This window comes from Chiloscyllium plagiosum, unplaced genomic scaffold (genome assembly GCF_037043375.1).
Source record: "Chiloscyllium plagiosum isolate Xiang-an unplaced genomic scaffold, Cpla_swu_hap1 HiC_scaffold_3, whole genome shotgun sequence".
NCBI lineage: Eukaryota > Metazoa > Chordata > Chondrichthyes > Orectolobiformes > Hemiscylliidae > Chiloscyllium > Chiloscyllium plagiosum.
In genome coordinates, this window is record NW_028270141.1 from 154,318,541 (window position 1) to 154,336,889 (window position 18,349).

An 18,349-nucleotide genomic window follows, 5' to 3' on the forward strand; every position below is an offset into this window, starting at 1 on the left:
CACTCTTTCCATTCACACTGCTGTCTCCCTGCTCCCTCTCAGACTCACCCTTTGCAATCACACTGCTGTCTCCATGCTCCCTCTCAGACACACCTTTTGCACACACACTGCTGTCTCCCTGCGCCCTCTCAGACTCACCCTTTCCACTCACACTGCTGTCTCCCTGCTCCCTGTCAGGGTCACCCTTTGCATTCACACTGCTGTCTCCCTGCGCCCTGTCAGACTCACACTGCTCACTCCCTACTCCCTCTCAGGCTCACCCTTTGCACTCACGCTGCTGTCTCCCTGCTCCCTCTCTGGCTCACCCTTTGCACTCACAGTGCTGCCTCCCTGCACCCTCTCAGACTCACGCTGAACACTCACAATGCCATTTCCCTGCGCCCTTTCAGACTCACCCTTTCCACTCACACTGCTGTCTCCCTGCTCCCTGTCAGGGTCACCCTTTGCACTCACACTGCTGTCTCCCTGCGCCCTCTCAGACTCACACTGCTCACTTCCTACTCCCTCTCAGGCTCACCCTTTGCACTCACACTGCTGACTCCCCGCTCCCTCTCAGAGTCACCCTTTGCGCTCGCACTGCTGTCTCCATCTCCCTCTTAGGATCACCCTCTGCACTCACACTGCTGTCTCCCTGCTACCTCTTAGACTCACTACTTCCACTCACACTGCTGACCCCCAGCTCCCTCTCAGACTCAGCCTTTGCACTCACACTGCTGTCTACCTGCTCCCTCTCAGGCTCACATTTTGCACTCACACTGCTGTCTCCCTGCTCCCTCTCAGACTCACCCTTTGCACTCACTGTTGTCTCCCTGCTCCCTCAGTCTCTTCCTTTGCACTCACACTGCTGTCTCCCTGCTTTCTCTCAGACTCACCCTTTGCACTCACACTGCTTTCTCTCTGCTCCCTCACAGACTCACTCTTTGCCCTCGCACTGCTGTCGCCATTCTCCCTCTCAGACTCACGCTTAGCACTCACAATGCTGTCTCCCTGCTCCCTCTCAGGCTCACCCTTTGTACTCACACTGCTGTCTTCCTGCTCCCTCTCAGTCTCACCGTTTGCACTCACACTGATGTCTCCCTGCTCTCTCAAAGTCTCATCCTTTGCACTCACACTGCTGTCTCACTGCACCCTCTCATGCTCACATTTTGCACTCACACTGCTGTCTTCCTGCACCCTCTCAGACTCACCGTTTGCACTCACACTGCTGTCTCCCTGCTCCCTCTCATGCTCACATTTTGCACTCACACTGCTGTCTACCTGCTCCCTCTCACACTCATCCTTTGCACTCACTGTTGTCTCCCTGCTTTCTCTCAGACTCACCCTTTGCACACGCACTGCTTTCTCCCTGCTCCCTCTCAGACTCACTCTTTGCCCTCGCACTGCTGTTGCCATTCTCCCTCTCAGGCTCACCGTTTGCACTCACACTGCTGTCTCCCTGCTGCCTTTCAGACTCACGCTTAGCACTCACACTGCTGTCTCCCTGCTCCCGCTCAGGCTCACCCTTAGCACTCACAGTGCTGCCTCCCTGCTCCCTCTCAGACTCACGCTGAGCACTCACAATGCCGTTTCCCTGCTCCCGCTCAGGCTCACCCTTTCCACTCACACTGCTGTCTCCCTGCTTCCTCTCAGACTCACACTGCTGTCTCCCTGCTCCCTCTCAGGCTCACCCTTTGCACTCACGCTGCTGTCTCCCTGCTGCCTCTCAGACTCACCATTTGCACTCCCAATGCTGTCTCCCTGCTCCGTCTCTGGCTCACCCTTTGCACTCACGCTGCTGTCTCCCTGCTCCCTCTCAGGCTCACCCTTTGCACTCACACTGCTGTCTCCCTGCTCCTTCTCAGACTCACCCTTTGCACTCACACTGCTGTCTCCCTGCTCCCTCTCAGACTCACCCTTTGCACTCACACTGCAGTCTCAATGCTCCCTCTCAGACTCACCCTTTGCACTCACACTGCAGTCTCAATGCTCCCTCTCAGGCTCACCCTTTGCACTCACACTGCTGACTCCCCGCTCCATCTCAGAGTCACCCTTTGCGCTCGCACTGCTGTCTCCCTACTCACTCTCAAGCTCAACCTTTCCACTCACACTGCTGTCTCCCTGCTCCCTCTTAGGATCACCCTCTGCACTCACACTGCTGCCTTCCTGCTACCTCTTAGACTCACCATTTCCACTCACACTGCTGACCCCCAGCTCCCTCTCAGACTCAGCCTTTGCACTCATTGTTGTCTCCCTGCTCCCTCAGTCTCATCCTTTGCACTCAAACTGCTGTCTCCCTCCTCCCTCTTAGACTCACCCTTTGCACTCACACTGCTGTCTCCCTGCTTTCTCTCAGACACACCCTTTGCACTCACACTGCTTTCTCTCTGCTCCCTCACAGACTCACTCTTTGCCCTCGCACTGCTGTCGCCATTCTCCCTCTCAGACTCACGCTTAGCACTCACACTGCTGTCTTCCTGCGCCCTCTCAGACTCACGCTTAGCACTCACAATGCTGTCTCCCTGCTCCCTCTCAGGCTCACCGTTTGCACTCACACTGCTGTCTTCCTGCTCGCTCTCAGACTCACCGTTTGCACTGACACTGATGTCTCCCTGCTCTTCAAAGACTCATCCTTTGCACTCACACTGCTGTCTCCTTGCTCCCTCACTGGCTCACATTTTGCACTCACACTGCTGTCTACCTGCTCCCTCTCAGACTCACCATTTGCACTCACACTGCAGTCTCCCTGCTCCCTCTCAGACTCACCCTTTGCACTCACACTGCAATCTCCCTGCTCCCTCTCAGACTCACCCTTTGCACTCACACTGCAGTCTCCCTGCTCCCTCTCAGGCTGACTCTTTGCACTCACATTGCTGACTCCCCGCTCCATCTCAGAGTCACCCTTTGCGCTCGCACTGCTGTCTCCCTACTCCCTCTGAAGCTCACCCTTTGCACTCACACTGCTGTCTCCCTGCTCCCTCTCAGACTCACCCTTTCCACTCACAATGCTGTCTCCCGGCTCCCTCTTAGGATCACCCTCTGCACTCACACTGCTGTCTTCCTGCTACCTCTTAGACTCACCATTTCCACTCACACTGCTGACCCCCAGCTCCCTCTCAGACTCAGCCTTTGCACTCATTGTTGTCTCCCGGCTCCCTCAGTCTCATCCTTTGCACTCACACTGCTGTCTCCCTGCTTTCTCTCAGATTCACCCTTTGCACTCACACTGCTGTCTCCCTGCTTTCTCTCAGACTCACCCTTTGCACTCACACTGCTTTCTCTCTGCTCCCTCACAGACTCACTCTTTGCCCTCGCACTGCTGTCGCCATTCTCCCTCTCAGACTCACGCTTAGCACTCACACTGCTGTCTCCCTGCTCCCTCTCAGGCTCACCCTTTGCACTCACACTGCTGTTTTCCTGCTCCTTCTCAGACTCACCGTTTGCACTCACACTGATGTCTCCCTGCTCTCTCAAAGACTCATCCTTTGCACTCACACTGCTGTCTCCCTGCGCCCTCTCAGACTCACCCTTAGCACTCACAGTGCTGCCTCCCTGCTCCCTCTCAGACTCACGCTGAGCACTCACAATGCCGTTCCCCTGCTCCTGCTCAGGCTCACCCTTTCCACTCACACTGCTGTCTCCCTGCTCCCTCTCAGACTCACACTGCTGACTCCCTACTCCCTCTCAGGCTCACCCTTTGCACACACGCTGCTGTCTCCCTGCTGCCTCTCAGACTCACACTGCTGTCTCCCTGCTCCCTCTCAGGCTCACCCTTTGCACTCACGCTGCTGTCTCCCTGCTGCCTCTCAGACTCGCCATTTGCACTCCCAATGCTGTCTCCCTGCTCCGTCTCTGGCTCACACTTTGCACTCACGCTGCTGTCTCCCTGCTCCCTCTCAGGCTCACCCTTTGCACTCACGCTGCTGTCTCTCAGACTCACCATTTGCACTCCCAATGCTGTCTCCCTGCTCCCCCTCAGACTCACCATTTGCACTCACACTGCAGTCTCCCTGCTCCCTCTCAGACTCACCCTTTGCACTCACACTGCTTTCTCTCTGCTCCCTCACAGACTCACTCTTTGCCCTCGCATTGCTGTCGCCATTCTCCCTCTCAGACTCACGCTTAGCACTCACACTGCTGTCTCCCTGCTCGCTCTCAGGCTCACCCTTTGCACTCACACTGCTGTCTTCCTGCTCCCTCTCAGACTCACCGTTTGCACTCACACTGATGTCTCCCTGCTCTCTCACAGACTCATCCTTTGCACTCACACTGCTGTCTCCCTGCGCCCTCTCAGACTCACCCTTTGCACTCACAATGCTGTCTCCCTGCTCCCTCTCAGGCTCAGCCTTTGCACTCACACTGCTGTCTTCCTGCTCCCTCTCAGACTCACCGTTTGCACTCACACTGATGTCTCCCTGCTCTCTCAAAGACTCATCCTTTGCACTCAAACTGCTGTCTCCCTGCTCCCTCTCATGCTCACATTTTGCACTCACACTGCTGTCTACCTGCTCCCTCTCATGCTCACATTTTGCACTCACACTGCTGTCTTCCGGCTCCCTCTCAGACTCACCGTTTGCACTCACACTGATGTCTCCCTGCTCTCTCAAAGACTCATCCTTTGCACTCACACTGCTGTCTCCCTGCTCCCTCTCATGCTCACATTTTGCCCTCACACTGCTGTCTACCTGCTCCCTCTCACACTCACCCTTTGCACTCACTGTTGTCTCCCTGCTTTCTCTCAGACTCACCCTTTGCACACGCACTGCTTTCTCCCTGCTCCCTCTCAGACTCACACTGCTGACTCCCTACTCCCTCTCAGGCTCACCCTTTGCACACACGCTGCTGTCTCCCTGCTCCCTCTCAGGCTCACCCTTTGAACTCACACTGCTGCCTCCCTGCTGCCTCTCAGACTCACACTGCTGTCTCCCTGCTCCCTCTCAGGCTCACCCTTTGCACTCACGCTCCTGTCTCCCTGCTGCCTCTCAGACTCGCCATTTGCACTCCCAATGCTGTCTCCCTGCTCCGTCTCTGGCTCACACTTTGCACTCACGCTGCTGTCTCCCTGCTCCCTCTCAGGCTCACCCTTTGCACTCACGCTGCTGTCTCTCAGACTCACCATTTGCACTCCCAATGCTGTCTCCCTGCTCCCCCTCAGACTCACCATTTGCACTCACACTGCAGTCTCCCTGCTCCCTCTCAGACTCACCCTTTGCACTCACACTGCTTTCTCTCTGCTCCCTCACAGACTCACTCTTTGCCCTCGCATTGCTGTCACCATTCTGCCTCTCAGACTCACGCTTAGCACTCACACTGCTGTCTCCCTGCTCGCTCTCAGGCTCACCCTTTGCACTCACACTGCTGTCTTCCTGCTCCCTCTCAGACTCAATGTTTGCACTCACACTGATGTCTCCCTGCTCTCTCACAGACTCATCCTTTGCACTCACACTGCTGTCTCCCTGCGCCCTCTCAGACTCACCCTTTGCACTCACAATGCTGTCTCCCTGCTCCCTCTCAGGCTCAGCCTTTGCACTCACACTGCTGTCTTCCTGCTCCCTCTCAGACTCACCGTTTGCACTCACACTGATGTCTCCCTGCTCTCTCAAAGACTCATCCTTTGCACTCACACTGCTGTCTCCCTGCGCCCTCTCAGACTCACCCTTAGCACTCACAGTGCTGCCTCCCTGCTCCCTCTCAGACTCACGCTGAGCACTCACAATGCCGTTCCCCTGCTCCTGCTCAGGCTCACCCTTTCCACTCACACTGCTGTCTCCCTGCTCCCTCTCAGACTCACACTGCTGACTCCCTACTCCCTCTCAGGCTCACCCTTTGCACACACGCTGCTGTCTCCCTGCTCCCTCTCAGACTCACCCTTTAAACTCACACTGCTGCCTCCCTGCTGCCTCTCAGACTCACACTGCTGTCTCCCTGCTCCCTCTCAGGCTCACCCTTTGCACTCACGCTGCTGTCTCCCTGCTGCCTCTCAGACTCGCCATTTGCACTCCCAATGCTGTCTCCCTGCTCCGTCTCTGGCTCACACTTTGCACTCACGCTGCTGTCTCCCTGCTCCCTCTCAGGCTCACCCTTTGCACTCACGCTGCTGTCTCTCAGACTCACCATTTGCACTCCCAATGCTGTCTCCCTGCTCCCCCTCAGACTCACCATGTGCACTCACACTGCAGTCTGCCTGCTCCCTCTCAGACTCACCCTTTGCACTCACACTGCTTTCTCTCTGCTCCCTCACAGACTCACTCTTTGCCCTCGCATTGCTGTCGCCATTCTCCCTCTCAGACTCACGCTTAGCACTCACACTGCTGTCTCCCTGCTCGCTCTCAGGCTCACCCTTTGCACTCACACTGCTGTCTTCCTGCTCCCTCTCAGACTCACCGTTTGCACTCACACTGATGTCTCCCTGCTCTCTCACAGACTCATCCTTTGCACTCACACTGCTGTCTCCCTGCGCCCTCTCAGACTCACCCTTTGCACTCACAATGCTGTCTCCCTGCTCCCTCTCAGGCTCAGCCTTTGCACTCACACTGCTGTCTTCCTGCTCCCTCTCAGACTCACCGTTTGCACTCACACTGATGTCTCCCTGCTCTCTCAAAGACTCATCCTTTGCACTCAAACTGCTGTCTCCCTGCTCCCTCTCATGCTCACATTTTGCACTCACACTGCTGTCTACCTGCTCCCTCTCATGCTCACATTTTGCACTCACACTGCTGTCTTCCGGCTCCCTCTCAGACTCACCGTTTGCACTCACACTGATGTCTCCCTGCTCTCTCAAAGACTCATCCTTTGCACTCACACTGCTGTCTCCCTGCTCCCTCTCATGCTCACATTTTGCCCTCACACTGCTGTCTACCTGCTCCCTCTCACACTCACCCTTTGCACTCACTGTTGTCTCCCTGCTTTCTCTCAGACTCACCCTTTGCACACGCACTGCTTTCTCCCTGCTCCCTCTCAGACTCACTCTTTGCGCTCGCACTGCTGTCGCCATTCTCCCTCTCAGGCTCACCGTTTGCACTCACACTGCTGTCTCCCTGCTTCCTCTCAGACTCAATATTTGCACTGGCATGCTGTCTCCCTGCTCCCTGTCAGGGTCACCCTTTGCTCTCACGCTGCTGTCTCCCTGCTCCCTCTCAGGCTCACCCTTTGCACTCACGCTGCTGTCTCTCACTCACCATTTGCACTCCCAATGCTGTCTCCCTGCTCCGTATCTGGCTCACCCTTTGCACTCACACTGCTGTCCCCCTGCTCCCTCTCGTACTCACCCTTTGCACTCACACTGCTGTCTCCCTGCTCCCCCTCAGACTCACCTTTTGCACTCACACTGCAGTCTCCCTGCTCCCTCTCAGACTCACCCTTTGCACTACACTGCAGTCTCAATGCTCCCTCTCAGGCTCACCCTTTGCACTCACACTGCTGACTCCCCGCTCCATCTCAGAGTCACCATTTGCGCTCGCACTGCTGTCTCCCTCCTCACTCTCAAGCTCAACCTTTCCACTCACACTGCTGTCTCCCTGCTCCTGCTCAGACTCACCCTTTCCACTCATACTGCTGTCTCCCTGCTCCCTCTTAGGATCACCCTCTGCACTCACACTGCTGTCTTCCTGCTACCTCTTAGACTCACCATTTCCACTCACACTGCTGACAACCAGCTCCCTCTCAGACTCAGCCTTTGCACTCATTGTTGTCTCCCTGCTCCCTCAGTCTCAGCCTTTGCACTCACACTGCTGTCTCCCTGCTTTCTCTCAGACTCACCCTTTGCACTCACACCATTTTCTCTCTGCTCCCTCACAGACTCACTCTTTGCCCTCGCACTGCTGTCGCCATTCTCCCTCTCAGACTCACGCTTAGCACTCACACTGCTGTCTTCCTGCGCCCTCTCAGACTCACACTTAGCACTCACACTGCTGTCTTCCTGCTCCCTCTCAGGCTCACCGTTTGCACTCACACTGCTGTCTACCTGCTCGCTCTCAGACTCACCGTTTGCACTGACACTGATGTCTCCCTGCTCGCTCAATGACTCATCCTTTGCACTCACTCTGATTTCTCCCTGCTCCCTCTCTGGCTCACATTTTGCACTCACACTGCTGTCTACCTGCTCCCTCTTAGACTCACCATTTCCACTCACACTGCTGTCTCCCTGCTCCCTCTTAGGATCACCCTCTGCACTCACACTGCTGTCTTCCTGCTACCTCTTAGACTCACCATTTCCACTCACACTGCTGACCCCCAGCTCCCTCTCAGACTCAGCCTTTGCACTCATTGTTGTCTCCCTGCTCCCTCAGTCTCATCCTTTGCACTCAAACTGCTGTCTCCCTGCTTTCTCTCAGATTCACCCTTTGCCCTCGCACTGCTTTCTCTCTGCTCCCTCACAGACTCACTCTTTGCCCTCGCACTGCTGTCGCTATTCTTCCTCTCAGGCTCACGCTTAGCACTCACACTGCTGTCTCCCTGCTCCCTCTCAGACTCACCCTTTGCACTCACACTGCAGTCTCAATGCTCCCTCTCAGGCTCACCCTTTGCACTCACACTGCCGACTCCCTGCTCCATCTCAGAGTCACCCTTTGCGCTCGCACTGCTGTCTCCCTACTCACTCTCAAGCTCAACCTTTCCTCTCAGACTGCTTTCTCCCTGCTCCCTCTTAGGACCACCCTCTGCATTCACACTGCTGTCTTCCTGCTACCTCTTAGACTCACCATTTCCACTCACACTGCTGACACCCAGCTCTCTCTCAGACTCAGCCTTTGCACTCATTGTTGTCTCCCTGCTCCCTCAGTCTCATCCTTTGCACTCACACTGCTGTCTCCCTGCTTTCTCTCTGACTCACCCTTTGCACTCACACTGCTTTCTCTCTGCTCCCTCACAGACTCACTCTTTGCCCTCGCACTGCTGTCGCCATTCTCCCTCTCAGACTCACGCTTAGCACTCACACTGCTGTCTTCCTGCGCCCTCTCAGACTCACGCTTAGCACTCACAATGCTGTCTCCCTGCTCCCTCTCAGGCACACCGTTTGCACTCACACTGCTGTCTTCCTGCTCGCTCTCAGACTCACCGTTTGCACTGACACTGATGTCTCCCTGCTCTCTCAAAGACTCATCCTTTGCACTCACACTGCTGTCTCCTTGCTCCCTCACTGGCTCACATTTTGCACTCACACTGCTGTCTACCTGCTCCCTCTCACACTCACCCTTTGCACTCACACTGCTGTCTTCCTGCTCCCCCTCAGACTCACCATTTGCACTCACACTGCAGTCTCCCTGCTCCCTCTCAGACTCACCCTTTGCGCTCGCACTGCTGTCTCCCTACTCCCTCTCAAGCTCAACCTTTCCACTCACACTGCTGTCTCCCTGCTCCCTCTCAGACTCACCCTTTTCACTCACACTGCTGTCTCCCTGCTCCCTCTTAGGATCACCCTCTGCACTCACACTGCTGTCTCCCTGCTACCTCTTAGACTCACCATTTCCACTCACACTGCTGACCCCCAGCTCCCTCTCAGACACAGCCTTTGCACTCACACTGCTGTCTCACTGATCCCTGTCAGGCTCACATTTTGCACTCACACTGCTGTCTCCCTGCTCGCTCTCAGACTCACCCTTTGCACTCACACTGCAGTCTCCCTGCTCCCTCTCAGACTCACCCTTTGCACTCACACTGCAGTCTCCCTGCTCCCTCTCAGACTCACCCTTTGCACTCACACTGCTGACTCCCCGCTCCATCTCAGTGTTATCCTTTGCCCTCGCACTGCTGTCTCCCTACTCACTCTCAAGCTCAACCTTTCCAATTACACTGCTGTCTCCCTGCTCCCTCTTAGGATCACCCTCTGCACTCACACTGCTGTCTCCCTGCTACCTCTTAGACTCACCATTTCCACTCGCACTGCTGTCTCCCTGATCCCTCTCAGACTCACCCTTTGCACTCACACTGCTTTCTCTCTGCTCCCTCACCGACTCACTCTTTGCCCTCGCACTGCTGTCGCTATTCTCCCTCTCAGACTCACGCTTAGCACTCACACTGCTGTCTCCCTGCTCCCTCTCACACTCACCCTTTGCACTCACTGCTGTCTTCATGCTCCCTAAGACGCTCACCGTTTGCACTCACACTGATGTCTCCCTGCTCTCTCAAAGACTCATCCTTTGCACTCACACTGCTGTCTCCCTGCTCCCTCTCATGCTCACATTTTGCACTCACACTGCTGTCTACCTGCTCGCTCTCACACTCACCCTTTACACTCACACTGCTTTTTCCCTGCTCCCTCTCAGACTCACTCTTTGCCCTCGCACTGCTGTCGCCATTCTCCCTCTCAGACTCACCCTTAGCACTCACACTGCTTTTTCCCTGCTCCCTCTCAGACTCACTCTTTGCCCTCGCACTGCTGTCGCCATTCTCCCTCTCAGACTGACCCTTAGCACTCACACTGCTGTCTCCCTGCTCCCTCTCAGACTCACGCTGAGCACTCACAATGCCGTTTCCCTGCTCCCGCTCAGGCTCACCCTTTCCACTCACACTGCTCTCTCCCTGCTCCCTCTCAGATTCAATATTTGCACTGACACTGATGTCTCCCTGCTCTCTCAAAGACTCATCCTTTGCACTCACACTGCTGTCTCCCTGCTCCCTCTCTGGCTCACATTTTGCACTCACATTGCTGACTCCCCGCTCCATCTCAGAGTCACCCTTTGCGCTCGCACTGCTGTCTCCCTACTCCCTCTCAAGCTCAACCTTTCCACTCACACAGCTGTCTCCCTGCTCCCTCTCAGATTCAATATTTGCACACACACTGCTGTCTCCCTGCTCCCTGTCAGGCTAACCCTTTGCACTCACGCTGCTGTCCCCCTGCTCCGTCTCAGACTCACACTGCTGACTCCCTACTCCCTCTCAGGCTCACCCTTAGCACTCACACAACTCTCTCCCTGCTCCCTCTCAGATTCACTCTTTGCCCTCGCACTGCTGTCTTCCTGCTCCCTCTCAGACTCACCCTTTGCACTCACTCTGCTGTCTCCCTGCTCGGTCTCAGGCTCACCCTTTCTACTCACACTGCTGTCTCTCTGCTCCCTCTCAGTCTCACCCTTTGCACACACATTGCTGTCTCTCTGCTACCTCTGAGACTCACCCTTTGCACTCACACTCTGCTGTCTCCCTGCTCCCTCTCAGACTCACACTGCTGACTCCCTACTCCCTCTCAGGCTCACCCTTTGCACTCACGCTGCTGTCTCCCTGCTCCCTCTCAGACTCAGCCTTTGAACTCACACTACTGTCTTCCTGCTGCCTCTCAGAGTCACCCTTTGCACTCACAATGCTGTCTCCCTGCTCCCTCTCAGACTCACCCTTAGCACTCACACAACTCTCTCCCTGCTCCCTCTCAGATTCACTCTTTGCCCTCGCACTGCTGTCTTCCTGCTCCCTCTCAGACTCACCTTTGCATTCACTCTGCTGTCTCCCTGCTCGCTCTCAGGCTCTCCATGTGCACTCACACTGCTGTCTCTCTGCTCCCTCTCAGTCTCACCCTTTGCACTCACGCTCTGCTGTCTCCCTGCTCCCTGTCAGGCTCACCGTTTGCACTCACACTGCTGTCTCCCTGCTTACTCTCAGACTCACCCTTTGCACTCACACTGCTGTCTCTCTGCTCCCTCTCAGACTCACCCTTTGCACATACACTCTGCTGTCTCCCTATTCCCTGTCAGGCTCACACTTTGTACTCACACTGCTGTATCCCTATTTCCTCTCAGACATACTCTTAAAACTCAGACCGCTGCCTACATACTCTCCCTGCTCCCTCTAGGCTCACTCTTTGCGATTGCACTGCTCTAACTCTGCTCTTTGTCAGGTTCACTCTTTCATTCACACTGCTGACTCCCCGCTCCCTCTCAGGGTCACCATTTGCACTCGTATAAGTACTTCCCAGCTCCCTCTCTGGCTCACTGTATTTGCAACCTCACTGCTGTCTCCCAGCTCTCTTTTAGGTTTACACTTTGCACTCACACCGCTGTCTCCCTGCTCCCTCTCAGACTCACCCTTTGCTCTCTCACTGATGTCCCCCTGCTGCATATTCACATGTGTTTGAAACATTGGTCTTCCTGATCAACTTGTCTCAGATTTTTTTTTCCCTAACCACGTCATGGTTAGGTCATTTAAACAGTCCTAAACCCTTCCACTAGAAACCAAGGTTGGAAACTAACAGACCTCTAAAACCCGATGTAACATTCCATCTGGGATTCAAATTACCTTTTTTGTGTTTTAGAAAAAAAGAGGGGAGGGTTAGGGCATATGCATCAGAGGCATAAACATTGTATTGTGTCAAAACTGTTCAGCTATTAAACAAAGATAACAACAGAAGCAACCTTGATCTCTCCCCAGGGTAACCATGACACTGCAGTCCACAAGCAAGAGATATTTTCAACTGGATCATCATCATCATTGGGAACAACACTCACAAGATAGCAGACAAACCAGGATGCAGTTCTCAATTCATTGCCTCTTTCTGTGGTTTTGATAGTTTGTTTGTTTTACCTGTAAGGTACTTGAAACAGACCCATGGAGACAGGACGTGGAGGTACTCGTGTTGGACTGGTATGGACAAAGTTTTTCTGACTTTTGGAAAAACAAATCAGAACAGGACTAATACACTTAATGGTAAGGTCCTGGAGAGTGTTGCTGAACACACAGACCTCAGAGTGCAGGTTCATAGTTCCTTGAAAGTAGAACCACAGGTAGATAGGATCATGAAGAAGGCATTTGGTATGCTTTCCTTTATTGGTCAAATCATTGAGTATAGGAGTTGGGAGGTCATGTTGCAGTTGTACAGAGCACTGGTTTGGCCACTTTTGGAATATTGCGTGCAATTCTGGTCTCCTTCCTAATGGAAGGATGTTTTGAAACTTTGAAAGGGTTCAGAAAAGATTTACAAGGATGTTGCCAGTTTTGTAGAGTTTGAGCTATCGGGTGAGGCTGAATAGGCTGAGGCTGTTTACCCTGGAGTGTCAGAGCCTGAGGGGTGACCTTGTAGAGGTTTATAAAATCATGAGGGGCATGGAGAGGATAAATAGACAAAGGTTTTTTTCCCTGGGGTGGGTGAGTCCAGAACTAGAGGCCATAGGTTTAGGGTGAGAAGTGAAAGATATAAAAGGGAGTGAAGGGGCAACATTTTCACACAGAGGGCATGAGTTGCCAGATGAGGTAGTAGAGGCTGGTACAATTACAGCATTCTGAAGGCACCTGGACAGGCATATAAATAAGTTTAGAGGGATTATGGGTCAAGTGCTGGCAAATGGGGCTAAATTAGATTAGGTGATCTGGTCAGCATGGACCGAAGGGTCTGTTTCTGTGCTGTACATCTCTCTGACTCTATGGCCAGGTTATAGTCCAACAGTGCTTCCAAATAAACCTGTTGGACTATAACATGATGTTGTGCGATTTTTAACATTACCAATTTAGACAGGTACTTAAGAATTGTTTGTTCAGCTACGTGGTTTAGACAATGTGTAGAGACAAAAACACTGCAGATGCTGAAATCCAAATTAGACAGGAGGAGTCGACGTTTCGGGTGTAACCCTTCTTCAAGACCCGGGCTGGGTGTAAGGGGAGCTGCACATAGATGGGCTGGTGGTGGGGGCAAGGTGGTGAAGTGGGGATGTGAAGACAGGAAGAGAATATGATTCTGGATCAGTGGTGCTGGAAGAGCACAGCAATTCAGGCAGCATCCAACGAGCAGCAAAATCGACGTTTTGGGCAAAAGTCCTTCATCAGGAATCCTGAAACGTCGATTTTGTTGCTCGTCGGATGCTGCCTGAATTGCTGTGCTCTTCCAGCACCACTGATCCAGAATCTGGTTTCCAGCATCTGCAGTCATTGTTTTTACCAGAAAGAGAATATGACCTGCCCTTTACCTGTCTTCACCTATCCCCACTTCATCACTCTGCTCCTACCACCCCCCTTTATCTGTAGCTCCCCCCAACATTCAACCCCGTCCAGAAGAAGGCTTACACCCGAAACATTGTCTTCTTCACCTCCTGATGCTGCCTGGCTTGCTGCCTTAGACCACGTGTGGACATTCCGTGGTGACCACTTGTTGTGCACTTCAGTGCTTTTTGACCACATGTGGATGTTCTGTGGTTACCTCCTGCTGAGTGCCCCAAGGCTTTTACAGTGTTGGACAGTCATGCCTGCCTGCCTGCTCTCTTTAGTTCCCTTATGTTGCTATTGTTACCACTGAAAACTTTAATTCTGATCTAATTACGTTTTCCTGATCTAATTAATTCCCTCCTTCGATTCATTCATGCCCTGTAGGTTTCTGCTGACCCTAGTGGTGCAGTGATGGATTGTTTTGATTTGGCCTACTTGTGACGTTAAAACATTGTGCAGAACCATGGTTTATTTGGCCATTTCTTCAATGTATAAGAAATTCCCCGGTTTTATAACGTATGTTGAATTTCAAGTTTCTCATTATGAAAATGTTTGTTACAAGCATTTTTGTAATTTTATTTAGCTTTGCCATTTTATTTTTTGTTTGATCAGACTGGTGAATCTTAGCCCCCCTCATGCATGAACACTTTTTTTTTATTAATAATGACTTCTTTATGGAGTCATACTGTCATAGAGATGTACAGCACGGAAACTGACCCTTCAGTCCAACTCGTCCCAACCGGATCTAGTCCCACTTTCCAGAACCTGGCCCATATCCCTCCAAACCCTTCCTATTCATATACCCATCCAGATACCTTTTAAATGTTGCAATTGTACCAGCCTCCATCACTTTCTCTGGCAGCCCATTCCACACACACACCACCCTCTGCATGAAAAGGTTGCCCCCTTGGGTCTCTTTTATATCTATCCCCTCTCACCCAAAACCTATGCCCTCTAGTTCTAGACTCACCCACCCCAGGGAAAAGACCTTGTCTATTTACCCTATCCATGCCCCTCATGATTTTATAAACCTCTTTAAGGTCACCCCTCAGCCTCCGATGTCCAGGGAAAACAGTCCTAGCCTATACATCTTCTCCCCATAGCCCAAATTCTCCAACCCTGGCAACATCCTTGTAAATCTTTTCTGAACCCTTTCAAGTTTCACAATATCCTTCTGAAAGTGGCCTAGCCAATGTCCTGTATAGCCACAACATGACCTCCCAAATCCTGTACTCAATACTCTGACCAATAAAAGAAAGCAAATCAAACGCCTGCTTCATTATCCTATCTACCTGCAACTCTACTTTCAAGGAGCTATGAATCTGCACTCCAAGGCCTTTTTTTCAGCAACACTCCCTAGGACCTTACCATTAAGTGTATAAGTCCTGCTTTGATTTGCTTTCCCAAAATGCAGCACCTCGCATTTATCTAAATTAAACTCCATCTGCCACTCCTCAGCCCATTGGCCCATCTGATCAAGAACCCATTGTAATTTGAGGTTACCTTCTTTGCTGTCCACTACACCTGCAATTTTGGTGTCATCTGCAAACTTATGAACTACACCTCTTAAGCTCAACATCCAAACTATTTTTATGAATCACAAAAAGTAGTGGACCCAGCACCGATCCTTGTGGCACTCCATTGCTCACAGGCCTTCAATCTGAAAAACAACCCTCCACCATAACCCTCTGTCTTCTACCTTTCAGCCAGTTCTGTATTCAAATGGCTAGTTCTTCCTGTATTCCATGAGATTTAAACTTGCTCACCAGTCTCCCATGAGGAACCTTGTCGAATGCCTTACTGAAGTCCATATAGATCACCTAGGTAAAAAACAAGGACTGCAGATGCTGGAGACCAGAGTCTAGATTAGAGTGGTGCTGGAAAAGCACAGCAGGTCAGGAGCATCCGAGGAGCAGGAAAATCGGCGTTTTGGTCAAAAGCCCTTCATCAGGAATGCTGCCTGAAACGTTGATTTTCTTGCTCTTCAGATGCTGCCAGACCTGCTGTGCTTTTTCAGCACCACTCTAATCTAAACTCCATATATATCACATCTACTGCTCTGCCCTCATCAATCCTCTTTGTTACTTCTTCAAAAAACTCAGTCAAGTTTGTGAGACATGATTTCCCATGCACAAAGCCATGTTGGCTATCCCTAATCAGTCTTTGCCATTCCAAATACCTGTACATCCTGTCCCTCAGGATTACCTCCAACAACTTGCCCACCACTGACGTCATGCTCACTGGTCTGTAGTTCCCTGGCTTGCCCTTACTGCCTTTCTTAAACAGTGGCACCACGTTAGCCAATCTACAGTCTTCCGGCACCTCACCTATGACTATTGATGATACAAATATCTCAGCAAGAGGCCCAGCAATCACTTCCCTAGCTTCCCACAGAGTTCTGGGGAACACCTGATCAGGTCTTGGGGATTTATCCACTTTTATACGTTTCAAAACATCCAGCACTTCCTCCTCTGTAATATGGACATTTTATGGCTTTGATGTGTTTGGCCATTGTATTTTCACAATTAATTTGTTTTGTATTTGCCCATTTCTCTGATACCTGAATTATTTTAGTTTCTAATATTAGTTAAATGTAGCTTTTGCATGCCATAGGTGACAGCTCAGTTGTTTAAGTATGTACAGAAGGGCACGGGCAGGGAGTATTTTGTTCAGTTAATTGAATTCCAGATAATCGAATGCTGGATAACAGAGATGAGCTCAGCATCGAGACTTTGTGACCTTGCCGGATAATCCGATATTCGGTTAATCACATGATGGATAATTGAAGTTCCTCTGTACTGTGCTTTACTTGAGCTTGAATGGCCGTACACCCACTGCACAGAGATTGGTCTTTTATTATGTGATCCATCATGCTTTGCGTTCAGGATCAAGAAGAAGGACTTAGGCCAGACAGGCCACTGAAGATGATAAATTTATGATGAATTTGATAAAATGGACCAGGGCTAATGCATGCTGTGAAATGGAAGCCAGCCTTGACTAAAGTATTGTGTCAATCCACCAGCTGCAGAATCCAGACAGACTGCAGCTGCCGACAGACAGTTTGCATAAAAACCTGGTAGCTGCAGACCCTGCAATATATACCCAAATTTGGATTTGAATGGGGCAATGGAATGTTGCCCTCGGGACAATTGGAAGCATCAAGTCATTCGACAGACATGCAGATACCTTGTACCTTTATTTGGAGGAGGCTACATGCACTCAACACCGACTGTAATAGATACTTTAGGGATCAATTTGCCAACACCTGGTTGGGTCTGATCAATCAGGGTAATCAAATCTGATTGAACTATTGACAGATCCTCAAGACCCTCCTAAAAAGGCACAAAGACTTTGAAGGATAAGAATTGCGACAAAGCCCCGCTCAGGGCAGTAACTCAAGAATAACCAATGAAAGAGAAGACACCCCTGAGACTCTCGAGAGAAGACTCACTTATCATCACCATGTGGAGCCCGGCCAAGTTCTTGTGTGATGCTATGTGATCATACAAAGTTAAGTTAAAGCATAAGGTAGATTGTAGTGTTTACTATTAGTTTTTAGTATACTTTATTGTTCTAACATTAATTGTATCAAACAAATGTGTATTATTGTGTATCATTATTAAGAGTCAACTCACTGTTCTTTTGCTGAATCTAAGAATTTAAACACACTGTATGGCAGGTACAACACAACCTTTGAAACTAATCCTGTCTTTCCAAGGTCATGTCATTACCATAGATAAAAAAAAACAGGTCCAACATGGAACTCTGTGGGGAACCAGTGTATACTTTTTTCAAACAAGTTGACTACGGCACTCTGCTTTCTGTCCTTCCATAACTCTTGTGTTGTACAGCTTTGGCCCTTTAAACCTATGCATTTATTATTGCTAACAAGCCTCAGAATTTATTTGATTACTATCTCTACATATTTGCTCTGAAACATCCTCATTACTTTCTATTAGTGAAGATTAGGTATTTGTCAATATTTCCTCTATTACTGGTGAGAAACATACCTTGCCATGGAGAGGTCAAATAATTTCAGAAATTGTGCAAGTGAGGTCTGGTACATCATATTAACCATGCTCATTTCAGTGATAAGGAAGTAGAGAATACTCCCACGAGTAGCTGCTGGTCGGTACTCTTCCTGTGCTGTGTTAATCTTTACCTCCGTCTCTGCTGCCACGTGCAGCTTCTCACTTACTTCAGTTGCTGTTGTCTTCGTTACCTGAAGAACTCCAATCAAAGACTCATCATCCACCAGTGAACCTGAAACAAAGTGCATAGAACAGATCTAAATCTCATTCCTTACTATTATTGTCTGAATGAAAAAAACACATTGTGAACTATACAAAAGTCACTTGAGCCATTTAATCCATGTCAGTGCTTATATGCCACTTGACGCTTATTGTTGTCCTTTTCAGAAATCTACAAATTCCAATCAATTTGAAGCTCTCTTCAGGACAGTGTATAATCAAAC

The 18,349-nt window shown here is 51.2% G+C and overlaps 1 protein-coding gene across 1 annotated transcript in view; it reads right to left on the reverse strand.

Moving 5' to 3' along the window:
* The window catches only part of LOC122540182 (dynein axonemal heavy chain 8-like), a 1,370,012-nt gene that overhangs the window by 148,575 nt on the left and 1,203,088 nt on the right, over positions 1-18,349 (reverse strand). Inside the window, exon 78 of the mRNA XM_087976825.1 lies at positions 17,886-18,138. Within this exon, the coding sequence (XP_087832951.1) occupies positions 17,886-18,138 (253 nt within the window). The remainder of the gene's footprint in view (positions 1-17,885; positions 18,139-18,349) is intronic.